General features: G+C 44.6%; 1 protein-coding gene across 1 annotated transcript; it reads left to right on the forward strand.

Moving 5' to 3' along the window:
* Positions 1-4,492: 4,492 nt before the first annotated feature.
* Positions 4,493-12,361, forward strand: LOC141139039 (E3 ubiquitin/ISG15 ligase TRIM25-like). The gene has a single exon (XM_073624815.1). It carries the CDS (start codon positions 6,686-6,688, stop codon positions 8,291-8,293), a length of 1,608 nt encoding a protein of 535 aa, XP_073480916.1. The 5' UTR covers positions 4,493-6,685; the 3' UTR covers positions 8,294-12,361.
* Positions 12,362-13,290: the final 929 nt, after the last annotated feature.

Genomic DNA, 13,290 nt, shown 5'->3' on the forward strand with positions numbered 1-13,290 from the left:
GTAAAGTATTGCAGCTTGACAAAGGGCAATAAAAAAAATATACATCTTGGAACTCGGCTAAAATAGACAATTGTACCTCACTTCCAAGCAATGTTTCCTATTTCTAGTTCTGCCATCAAATATCTGTGTGCTAATTATACCATTTTTGTTTTACATAGGGGAGAAAAGACTCGGAGGACACTCCTCATCCCAGGAGACCACAGACCCCCCACCTATGGAAGAAGGTGAAATACCCCCAAACGAAGAAGAAGAGCAGGAGGAAGAAGAAGACGTGGTGGAGATTGGCACCACAACAGGTGAGTGTCTGCGACCACAGACTCAGGTAAACGAGATGGATGGTGGCAGATTTTTGAGACCTTTTTTTTGTTCTTTATCTCTTTAAGGTGATCGTGATGTGAGGGATCCTGAACGCTTTACTTCAGAAAGTGCCCAGATACTTATCGGGGAGATCATGGGGTGTAATCTCCAATTGCAAAACATCCAGAAACAAATCAGTGATGTTATTAAAAAAAATAATAACATCATTGATGTTTTGGGGCGAATTTAAACCCCACAAAATCACCTGTTTTATTGTGGTCCAATCTTCCAAAAATTTTTAAAATGTTTAGAAAAGCCAAATTTGGAGGATGCACACAGTGTGCCAACATGTGCTATCTGCCATCACGGGAGATCAATGGACGCGTTTTGGGGGTGCAACACCTTCCTCAATTATAAAGTCGCATTGAGGAAAGGCTTTCTCCCCCAAAACACGTCCCTTGATCCCCCCTGATGGCAGATAGCACATGTTGCCATTCGTAAATTGGTGTGCATCTTCCAAATTTGGCTTTTCCAGGGGTGATTTCCCCCTATCTGAACGCTAGATTAAACCCAGTTCCTAAATACTGATGTCTGATATAGCCTTCAGGTTTTACCTAATGTGAACTTTGTAAGTTCAAGTTTTTTGGATTTCTTGTTGGTTTTACACAGGCCTGTTTTATCTGAAATGGATATTTTGATTTTTCATAATGCTACTGCAAACATTGTTATACAACAAACATGTTGGTTTGTTTTAAAAACCTTTGGTAAATGCGCATATTTTGGGGTGATGTAATTGTTGTTTTATGCACAAATGGGGGTTATTTCCTAAGGGCAAATCCTCTTTGCACTACAAGTGCAGGTTCAGTGCAGTTGCAAGTGCACTTGTAGTGAAATGTGTTTTTGCATTTAGGAAGTACCAGCCAACACTGTTTTTTATAAGGTTACCCAATCACGACATTTTCTGCACTCAACACATTTCTGTCAGGGTCAGCTAAAACAAACACAAGCAGTAAATGTCCACCAAGAATTTCTTTTGGTTGTTTTTTATTTGAAAAAGGTGTCACAGATTGTCTGGCATATTGATAGCCCCCCTACCCGCAAAGAACTCCAGGTATCGTAACCGGACATCACGGGCATTCAGGGAGGGCAAGCCAGGACGGCCGCTTTCAAGTGCCGTCATTGTTGATGTATTTGGGATTCCGGCCTCAGGCCCAACTGAGCCAGCATAGTTGGCTGAATGTTTTCGTAGAAAATTATGGAGAACACAGCAGGCAAGTATTATATGGTTCAGTTTATACTCCGCCATATGGATGGGTGTCATAAATAATCGGAACCGGCTGGCCAGGATTCCAAATGTGTTCTCCACCACTCTTTGGGCTCTGGCCAGCCGGTAATTAAAAACCCTCTGTTCCGGGGTGAGGGTCCTCATCGGGAATGGCCGCATCAGGTGGTCCCCCAGCGCAAATGCTTCATCAGCAACGAACACAAATGGGAGACCTTCAACATTGTCCTCTGGAGGTGGCAAGTCCAAGCTGCCATTCTGGAGACGCCTGTAGAACTCCGTCTGGGCGATGACTCCACCATCGGACATCCGCCATTCTTCCCCACGTCCACATACAAGAAGTCGTAATTAGCCGACACCACCGCCAACATCACTATACTATTAAACCCCTTGTAATTATAATAGTACGACCCCGAGTTGGGTGGTGGGACGATGTGGACGTGTTTCCCATCAATTGCCCCTCCACAGTTAGGAAAGTCCCACCGCTGGGCAAAGTGAGAGGCCACAGTCTGCCATTCCTGCGGCGTGGAAGGAAACTGTTGAGGAAAAAACAATAAACATTACTATTTTTTCACAGAAACCTGGCAAGCAGATTAGACACAAACATTATGGGGCAACCTCCAGATAGTTCAAGAAAAAGGAAAGCTGCGCTCAAACTAAACAGTCTATGCAAATGACATCAGAGAGATATTGAAATCCTTCCAGAATAAACAGCACCGCCACCGTGTATTTTGAAGCAGTAGTGACAATCCACCCTAGTAGTTAAAACCTGCTTACCAGATGGCAAGCGTAAAAGGGCAAGTGGCTTTAGCCCAGCCAAGGCCTTTCAGCTTGCTGGCACTCCCGATGTTCATATGGGGGGTAAAACTCCAGATTCAATTGCGCTGCCACATATCACCATCACGAAAGCCACGGGTGACCCAGAAGGAAGAAGAACTCACCATAGTGTAAAATCTTTCTAGTATTTATTTTAAAACAAGTAGTAACTTACAGTTAAGTTAGTAAAATCGCGTGTACAAAAAGCCGGCCGGCATACAAACAAACGGAGCCCGTCCTCTACTCCGGAAGCGTGGTGACGTCAGTGCGTAACTTCCCAGACGTGTTTCGTCATCATCAGATAGCATTTATTAAGGGGAATTTAACAACAACAAAGTATAAGGTACACCTATCATATCCCCCCCCCCCCCCCCTCTCATGGGCCATTTCTAACATTATACGGGGGGGGAACTCTTGGACAGGTAACCCTCTTCACTTCATTGAGAGATGAATGCCTAAATACAGGGTATTACTTGGAACAGCCCCTCCTTAGTTACACTATTGACAGCCCACTGGACAGGTAAGAAGTGTCATAATACAAAGATATAAATACACACTGTACACATTTGAGCACATTTGGACATTCTGCTATTACCTATCAAGATCATAATAGGATCCAAGAACTTTAAACAGTACCATTGGAAAGTATACAGGCAGGCCCTTGCACTACATGCTTTGGGGAATTCATCCATAAATCTGAGCACTAAAGAGGTGGGTATAGTGTGTATGGGTTTGGCAAAGTCAGCAGATAGATGATTGAGGATAGAGAATTGGGATCAGCTGACTTAGCAGTTGGGGGAGGGAGGGTTACAAAAAATTTGGGGACACCACAAAAAAAAGCCTCTGCCACTCTGCCTGAATTTAAATCAAAAATAACATTTCAAAACATTTTAGGGGGTGTTTGGGGTAAAGCACTACTATGGAGCTGATAAAATACATTGTTAAGTAACTACATGAGGTGAATATAGGGCAGGAGACACCATGCTGGGGAGGTTATTGAAGGGCAAATATGTATGAAGGACCAAAAATAATAATTACATAAAAATCCAGCATGCATGAGGACAAAGGGGACATTCACAGCATATTACAATCATGGTAATTAGGGAATGAGGAAAGAAATACAATATATTATCAATCATTCAATACAATAAAATGTGATATTAAAGGATAAAAATCTTACCTTCATATACTCCTTCTGCAGGACCTGGATGATGGCAGAACAGGTCTCTGGGATAATGATACCCAGAGCCTGGGGGGAGATGCCTGTCGAGAACTTCAAGTCCTGCAGACTTCTCCCTGTGGCCAAATACCGCAAGGTAGCGACCAACCTCTGCTCCGGAGTGATGGCTTGCCTCATGCAGGTATCCTGCCTGCTGATATAGGGGGTCAGCGAAGCCAACAAACGGTGAAACACGGGGTCCGTCATCCTGAGAAAGTTCCTGAAATCATCAGGATTATTCTCACGGATCTCACGGAGCAAAGGCATGTGACAGAACTGGTCACGCTGAAGCAACCAATTCTTGGTCCATGAACTCCTCCCCACCCTGTTCATGGACTGGACTTGTGTCAAGGTCAGGACCCCAACACCAAGCCCCCGCACATCACGAACTCTACGAGGAGTACGCATACGAAACATGGCTAGAAAACGGTCGGCTGCTCAGAACGAAGTAACAGAACGCACTGAAGAACAGCAAGGCCTGTGAAGAGCGACCTGAAAAACAGCAACGAGCGGACAAGATCGCACAGAAAACTCCAATACGAACTGACTGCACGCACTGAAGAGCAGATACAAACCCACAAGCACAAACTGAATGGCAGAAAACGATCTGAAAGCCACGAGTCTGAAAAAGCACGAATCGTCTCTCACCAAACTTTTATTAACACGAGATTAGCAAAAGGAGCCCAAAGGGTGCCGCGCTTGGTTCTGAACTGGCCTTTTCTAGTCTCGTCGTACGTGCTTGACGTCACCGCGTTCTTGGCGATCGGAAATTCCGACAACTTTGTGCGACCGTGTGTAGGCAAAACAAGTTTGAGCCAACATCCGTCGGAAAAAATCCGAGGATTTTGTTGTCGGAATGTCCGAACAAAGTCCGACCGTGTGTACGGGGCATAAGAGTTTACATACTATTGATGTTAGGCTAACTGGTCTGTAATTCCCAGGAATGTTTTTTGGGCCCTTTTTAAATATTGGTGCTACATTGGCTTTTCTCCAATCAGCTGGTACCATTCCAGTCAATAGACTGTCTGTAAAAATTAGGAACAACGGTCTGGCAATCACCTGACTGAGTTCCCTAAGTACCCTCGGATGCAAGCCATCTGGTCCCGGTGATTTATTAATGTTAAGTTTCTCAAGTCTAATTTTAATTCCGTCCTCTGTTAACCATGTAGGTGCTTCCTGTGTTGTGTCATGAGGATAAACACTGCAGTTTTGGTTACTGAAGCCCCCCGATTCACTCGTGAAGACTGAGGAGAAGAATAAATTCAATACCTTCGCCATCTCCCCATCCTTTGTAACCAGATGTCCTTCCTCATTCTTTATGGGGCCAATATGGTCTGTCCTCCATATGTTGTTGAGAAGTACAAGTCAGGGTTAGGTTATAAAAAAAAAAAATCCAAATCTTTGATGATCCCTAGGAGCACCATCAAATCTATCATAACCAAATGGAAAGAACATGGCACAACAGCAAACCTGCCAAGAGACGGCCACACACCATAACTCATGGACCGGGCAAGGAGGGCATTAATCAGAGAGGCAGCACAGAGACCTAAGGTAACCCTGGAGGATCTGCAGAGTTCCACAGCAGAGACTGGAGTATCTGTACATAGGATGACAATAAGCCAGACGCTCCATAGAGTTGGGCTTTATGGCAGAGCGGCCAGAAGTAAGCCATTACTTTCAGCAAAAAACAAAATGGCACGTTTTGAGTTTGCGAAAAGGCATGTGGGAGACTCCCAAAATGTATGGAGGAAGGTGCTCTGGTCTGATGAAACTAAAATTGAACTTTTTGGCCATCGAAGAAAACACTATGTCTGGCGCAAACCCAACCCAACACATCACCCAAAGAACACCATCCCCACTGTGAAACATGATGGTGGCAGCATCATGCTGTGGGGATGTTTTTCAGCAGTCAGGACTGGGAAACTGGTCAGAGTTGAGGGAAAGATGGATGGTGATAAATACAGGGATATTCTTGAGCAAAACCTGTACCACTCTGTGTGTAATTTGAGGCTAGGACGGAGGTTCACCTTCCAGCAGGACAATGACCCCAAACACACTGGTAAAGCAACACTTGAGTGGTTTAAGGGGAGACATGTAAATGTGTTGGAATGGCCTAGTCAAAGCCCAGACCTCAATCCAATAGAAAATCTGTGGTCAGACTTAAAGATTGCTGTTCACAAGTGCAAACCACCCAACTTGAAGGAGCTGGAGCAGTTTTGCAAGGAGGAATGGGTAAAAATCCCAGTGGTAAGATGTGGCAAGCTCATAGAGACTTATCCAAAGCGACTTGGAGCTGTGATAGCCGCAAAGGTGGCTCTACAAAGTATTGACTTTAGGGGGGTGAATAGTTATGCACATTGACTTTTTCTGTTATTTTGTCCTATTTGTTTGCTTCACAATAATAAAAAAAAAAAAATCTTCAAAGTTGTGGGCATGTTCTGTAAATTAAATGATACAAATCCTCAAACAATCCATGTTAATTCCAGGTTGTGAGGCAACAAAACTCGAAAAATGCCAAGGGAGGGGGTGAATACTTTTGCAAGGCACTGTAAGTTCTTTGCATCGTATTGTGTGTTATTGCCACCGCACCGTGCTCTACTCCACCTACACACTGCTTTACAATATTCCTGTTCTCCTGGTGATCCCAGCAGCCTCGTGCTGGAAGTGTCTTTTACAAGTATTCCTGCCTGCCTGTAAACCCAGCAGCCCAGTGCTGCACACAACTCCTGGCATTCTTGTAGTCCATGCTTTTCCAGATCTTTGTCTCCAGTGCTTTCCTGTACTTGGTCAGGCTGTACCCTGCATGGGTGAAATCTCTAACCCTCAAGCATCCAGGCTGCACAGAGGGTTCATGATTCCAACCATTTAGTATATCCCTATGCATGACAAACAGATCAGCAGGAAAGCTGTATAACTGTAAAATCTTGGACAGTGTGATCAGCAGATCGCTCCCCTCCCTTCACTCCCTCTTGTTCTGAACACAGAGATACAGTATATCAATAAATCCTCCCCTGACTCCCTCCTTCTGACACACATCTACTTAGATTCGTTTCTCTCTTCTGCAGTCAGCGATGGCGTTCTCTGTTTCGAGGAAGGAGCTGGACTGTTCCATCTGTCTGAACATTTATACCAATCCTGTGACACTGGGATGTGGACACAATTTCTGCAAGGACTGTATAGAAGGTGTTCTGGATACACAGGAGGAGTCTGACTATTATAACTGTCCTGAATGCAGAGATAGGTTCTACGAGCGTCCTAGTCTTGGCAGGAACACAACACTGTGCAACATAGTGGAGAGCGTTCGATCTACAGAGCCAGAGAAGACGGAGGAGAAGAACCAAAAACAGATCTGTACGTACTGTATTCACTCTCCTATACCTGCTGTTAAATATTGTCTGCTGTGTGAAGCTTCTCTGTGTGATGACCATTTGAGAGTCCACAGCAAGTCATCCCAACATGTCCTATCTGACCTCACCACTCCCCAGAAGAACAGGAAATGCTCCGTTCATGAGAAGATCCTGGAGTATTACTGCACCGAGGACTCGGTCTGTCTCTGTGGGTCCTGCAGGCTGCATGGAGACCATCAGGGACACCAGGTGGAGGCACTGGAGGAGGCCTCTGAGAAGAGGAAGGAAAGCCTGACAGATGCTTTGCAGGAATTGGTGAAAAAGAGAGAGGAGATGGAGGAAAGCATCAAGAGTCTGCAGAAGTACAAAAGAAAAGTACAAGACAGTATAGACAGTGTAACCAAGAGAGTCACCATCCTATTCAGAGACATCAGGAGACAACTGGACATCCTGGAGAGAGGAGTTCATATTGAGATAGCCAGGAAGGCAGATATTGTTTCTTTTCCCATCTCGGATTTAATCAAGGATCTGGAGATAAAGAAGGCTGAGCTTTCCAGAAAGATACATCACATTGAGGAGATACGTAACATGACAGATCCACTAAGTGTTTTACAGGAATCAGACAAAGGTGACTTGTGTGATACTGAGGATGGAGATGAGGAGGACAAAGAGAGACGTGATAAACTCCTTCATGGTGGGGGGGATCTGACTGCGACTGAGATCTTGCCCCTATTACATAAAGGATTATTGGATATAATAACAGGGGTAAATAAAGGGATAAATATACCTGAACCTGCAGATATAACACTGGATGAAGACACAGCTCATAAATATCTATATATTTCAGATGATAGGAAGACCGCACACAGGGTGGTTGAAAACCTAAATCGTTCTCAATCATCAGAGAGATTCGGGGGACTGTCAGAATGTCAGGTTTTGAGCAGTGAGTGTTTCTCCTCAGGGAGACATTACTGGGATGTGGATGTTGGGGGATCATCAGACTGTAGAGTTGGGTTGTGTTACTCCAGTATAGACAGGACATCAAGGCAGGCAGATATTGGAGATAATTCCATGTCCTGGTGTCTGGAGATTAAGTCTAACGAATTATCAGTAAAACATAACTGCAAATCCACCACTTTAGCTTGTAATTCTTTAATAAACAAAGTCAGAATAAATCTGGATTACAAGGCTGGGAAAATCTCATTTTACGAGTTGGGTATCCCAATCCGACACCTCCACACCTTCATCTGCGCCTTCACTGACTCCCTCCAAGCTGCATTATATGTAAAGGAAGGTTGTATAAAGATGTGTAAAGAAAATCAGAAGGTGTGACACATTTAACCCCAAGACTAGCAGCATCACTGGCATTCTGATTGGTGGATCTAGGACCATATATAATGCATATATAATCCATACATCTGTAAAGTGTCTCCTACTATCAGGTGCTGTGCTCACCGATAGGGTTGCATCGATTTAATTTTTTTTTTTTTTTTTTTTTTACCAGTGCGATTTGAGCCCATACAAAATGAATGGGCTCAAAGCGCACTGCTAAGAATCACATGCAATTTTAACAGGAATGTCTGAATCGCATACGTTTCTCCCCACCACTCCCATGTGAACCCAGTAAAGAAAGACAGGAAAGCTCCATCTATGTGCAGCAATTTGCAAACAGTTTATTAAAAGATCTTATAACACTTCACATGTTAAAAGTACATATCTGTAATATGTCAAATCCAAATCTGCATGGTCATAGTATCCTGTCTGCTGATGATGGAAATCCACGGATGCTTGCGGTGCTCACAGGGCTGGAAGAGATGCATAGGTGCATAGGTGACGTCACTTCCGCCCTATACCCACTCCAAGCTGGTTTCCAGGGGTCCCGGGAACTTCCTACATCTCCTCCAGCACTGTGAGCACCACAAACGGCCGTGGTTTTCCATCATCGGTGAACACTATAACCATAAATCATTGTTATAACTAAATGTTCCCACTATCGAAAAACCTGGTGTTGGTTGTCAACATCCCGGTGTAAGTAGAGAAAGAAAGAAATCCCCCCAAGGAAATTGGACTTTTAAGAGGCAACTCAACCACCAATAATCAGTATAAAAAAAAAATTTATTGATACCATTTATTGATACTATATCAATAAATGATTTTTTTATACTGATTATTGGTGGTTGAGTTGCCTCTCAAAGTCTCATTTCCTTTCTTTCTCATGTATCATTGTTATATAAACTATTCTGTTCCGAAGTATCATTATTATGAACAATTACTGCTCTGCTGTATCATTATGATAATCTATCACTATTAATAAGGAAAGTTATTCAAATGCATCACTTTTATTCATCACTAATCTAATGTATCTCTATTAATATGTAAATTGTATTCCAATGTATCAATATTATTATCAATAATGTAATGTATTTGAACGAGTGGAGAAATTTCCGTGAAAATTAGGGTTTTGAGTTTGCAAAATGCTTTGATAAATTAGCCCATAATTTCTCTATATTTTCATTTAAGCCACAGTTAGCTTCAGGAAATATATACTGTATGTGCATGTTGTAATGGAAAGTGTGTGTTGTATATTTGGTATTAAAAAAATGAGTGTAAAGTAATAGTGAATTGTAGTACATTGCTCAGTGCTGTATCAGGCAGTGTAGGGTGGAGGTGTGTAGTATGGGATTGTAGTACAGTGCGGTATCAGGCAGTGTAGGGTGGAGGTGTGTAGTATGGGATTGTAGTACAGTGCTGTATCAGGCAGTGTAGGGTGGAGGTGTGTAGTATGGGATTGTAGTACAGTGCTGTATCAGGCAGTGTAGGGTGGAGGTGTGTAGTATGGGATTGTAGTACAGTGCGGTATCAGGCAGTGTAGGGTGGGGGTGTGTAGTATTGGATTGTAGTACAGTGCGGTATCAGGCAGTGTAGGGTGGAGGTGTGTAGTATGGGATTGTAGTACAGTGCTGTATCAGGCAGTGTAGGGTGGAGGTGAGTAGTATGGGATTGTAGTACAGTGCTGTATCAGGCAGTGTAGGGTGGAGGTGTGTAGTATTGGATTGTAGTAGAGTGCTGTATCAGGTAGTGTAGGGTGGAGGTGTGTAGTATTGGATTGTAGTACAGTGCTGTATCAGGCAGAGTGGAGGTGTGTAGTATGGGATTGTAGTACAGTGCGGTATCAGGCAGTGTAGGGTGGGGGTGTGTAGTATTGTATTGTAGTACAGTGCTGTATCAGGCAGTGTAGGGTGGAGGTGTGTAGTATGGGATTGTAGTACAGTGCGGTATCAGGCAGTGTAGGGTGGGGGTGTGTAGTATTGGATTGTAGTACAGTGCGGTATCAGGCAGTGTAGGGTGGAGGTGTGTAGTATTGGATTGTAGTACAGTGCGGTATCAGGCAGTGTAGGGTGGAGGTGTGTAGTATGGGATTGTAGTACAGTGCGGTATCAGGCAGTGTAGGGTGGAGGTGAGTAGTATGGGACTGTAGTACAGTGCGGTATCAGGCAGTGTAGGGTGGGGGTGTGAAGCATTGGATTGTCGTACAGTGTAGGGTGGAGGTGTGTAGTATGGGGTTGTAGTACAGTGCTGTATCGGGCAGTGTAAGATGGAGGTGTGTAGTATTGGATTGTAGTACAGTGCTGTGTCAGGCAGTGTAGGGTGGAGGTGTGTAGTATGGGATTGTAGTGCAGTGTAGGGTGGAGGTGTGTAGTATGGGGTTGTAGTACAGTGCTGTATCAGGCAGTGTAAGATGGAGGTGTGTAGTATGGGATTGTAGTACAGTGCTGTATCGGGTAGTGTAGGGCGGGGGTGTGTAGTATTGGATTGTAGTACAGTGCTGTATCGGGTAGTGTAGGGGGAGGGGGGTGTAGTAGGGATGGGCCGAATGGTCCCCTGTTCAGTTTGCACCAGAACTTTCGAACATTGCAAAAATTCGGAACCGAATTACGAACCCCAGTCTAGGGTCAGTTGAAGTCTATGGGACCCGAACGTGAAAAAGTAATTGGGCATACAATGGTTATGGGGGTCCGGGTACTGCCCTGGGGGACATGTATCAATGAAAACGTTTGTAAAAAAAAAAGTAATTTTTAACCACTTCAGCCCCAGACCATTTGGCTGCCCCTTTTTGCGATTCGGCACTGCGTCGCTTTAACTGACAATTGTGCGGTCGTGCGACGCTGTACCCAAACAAAATTGATGCCCTTTTTTTCTCACAAATAGAGCTTTCTTTTGGTGGTATTTGATTTTTATTATTTGCGCTATAAACAAAAAAAAAAACACTTTTTTACTTTTTGCTATAATATCCCAAATTTTTTTTAAACAAATTTTTTCCTCAGTTTAGTCCGATATGTATTCTTCTACATATTTTTGGTTAAAAAAATCACAATAAGCGTATATTGATTGATCTGCGCAAAAGTTATAGCGTCTACAAAATAGAGGGTAGTTTTGTGGCATTTTTATTATTATTTTTTTTACTAGTAATGGCGGCGATCTGCGATTTTTATCGTGACTGCGAATTTATGGCGGACACATCGGACACTTTTGACACATTTTTGTGACCATTGTCATTTATACAGTGATCTGTGCTATAAAAATGCACTGATTACTGTAAACATGACACTGGCAGTGAAGGGGTTAAACACTAGGGGGGCGCTGAAGGGGTTAAGTGTGTCCTAGGGAGTGATTCTAACTGTGAGGAGGAGGAGCTACCAGTGACACGTCAGCGATCACTGTTCCCGATCACAGGGAACAGTAGATCCCTGACATGTCACTGGGGAGAACAGGGAAATGCCTTGTTTACAAAGGCACCCCCCTGTTCTGCCTTTGCCGACCGCAATTGCGGGCTGCCCGCGAACATCGAGTTCCCGGGACCCTCGGGCGCACTCACAAGGCCCGAGGCACTCGCGTGCCCGCTGGGCTGCATATTTAAAGGGACGTACAGGTACGCCCATTTGCCTGCACGTGCCATTCTGTCGATGTATATCGGCGGTCGGCAAGTGGTTAAACGAGCAGTGATTTATTCATGCTTAAAGTGAAAGCATAAAAATGAAGAATTCCTTTCAATATAGTGCCTGGGAGATCCCCTTAGTCTACCTGTAAAGTGGTACATCTGTACTGTGTATAGAAACTGCTGCAGCAATAAGTGCATTTATAAAGCCCAAAAAATTACATTTTCCCTGCAAGTTTTCTTTATTTCGTAAGTAACGGCTTGGGAAGCCAGTGTGTATGATGAGGCCACAATGTAGTGCACATTATAGTATTCACTGTTGAATGTTTGAATCTTAGAGGTGATAATTGTTTCGCTATCCATAACATTCTTTGGGAAACAACATTTTGAGGTGTAAGCTCAAGTTGACTCTTTGATTTCTTTTCCATTCATCTAATTGAGTAAACTATTTCTGATTTAATCAATTTTGGTGTATTTCTTTATTGTTGCTGCTATTTAAGGAAAAAAATGTTTGAACCCAGGGTAACAGAGGTGGCAGAAGACTCACAGGGTCAGGGTAACCAGAGGGGTACTGATTTATTTTGTGACCCTCAAGAGGGCAGCGATACATTTTCTATGCAGCTCCCTCCCCGCTCTATTCTCTGCACTGGGCTCTCCCTCCTCATATTTGGTAAATACAAAGGCCACTTCACCGCCACTCTGCTTATCTCTCCTCCTCAGACATCCCCACACCTACCTTCTCCTCTCAGACCACCCCACACCTACCTTCTCCTCCTCAGACCACCCCACACCTCCATTCACCTCATCAGACCACACCTCATTTGTCCTTAGACCACTCCACGCCTCCCTTCTCCTCAGACCTCTCCACTCCTCCCTTCTCCTCCTCACACCATCCAACACCTCACCTCTCCTCCTCTGACCGCCCCACACCTCCCTTCTCCTCCTCAGACCACCCCACGCTTCATTTCTTCTCAGACCACCCCACGCCTCATTTCTCCTCAGACCACCCCACGCCTCCCTTCTCCTCAGACCACCCCATGCCTCCCTTCTTCTCCTCAGACCACCCCATGCCTCCCTTCTTCTCCTCAGACCACCCCATGCCTCCCTTCTCCTCCTCAGACCACCCCATGCCTCCCTTATCCTCCTCAGACCACCCCACACCTCATTTCTTCTCAGACCACCCCATGCCTCATTTCTCCTCAGACTACCCCACGCCTCCCTTCTCCTCCTCAGACCACCCCATGCCTCCCTTCTCCTCCTCAGACCACCCCATGCCTCTCTTCTTCTCCTCAGACCACCCCATGCCTCTCTTCTTCTCCTCAGACCACCCCATGCCTCCCTTCTCCTCCTCAGACCACCCCATGCCTCCCTTCTCCTCCTCAGACCACCCCAT

Source organism: Aquarana catesbeiana, linkage group LG04 (genome assembly GCF_042186555.1).
Source record: "Aquarana catesbeiana isolate 2022-GZ linkage group LG04, ASM4218655v1, whole genome shotgun sequence".
NCBI classification, from domain to species: domain Eukaryota; kingdom Metazoa; phylum Chordata; class Amphibia; order Anura; family Ranidae; genus Aquarana; species Aquarana catesbeiana.

Coding starts and splice junctions, on each gene's coding strand:
- LOC141139039 (XM_073624815.1), top strand. CDS start 6,686: ATGGCGTTCTCTGTTTCGAGGAAGGAGCTGGACTGTTCCATCTGTCTG.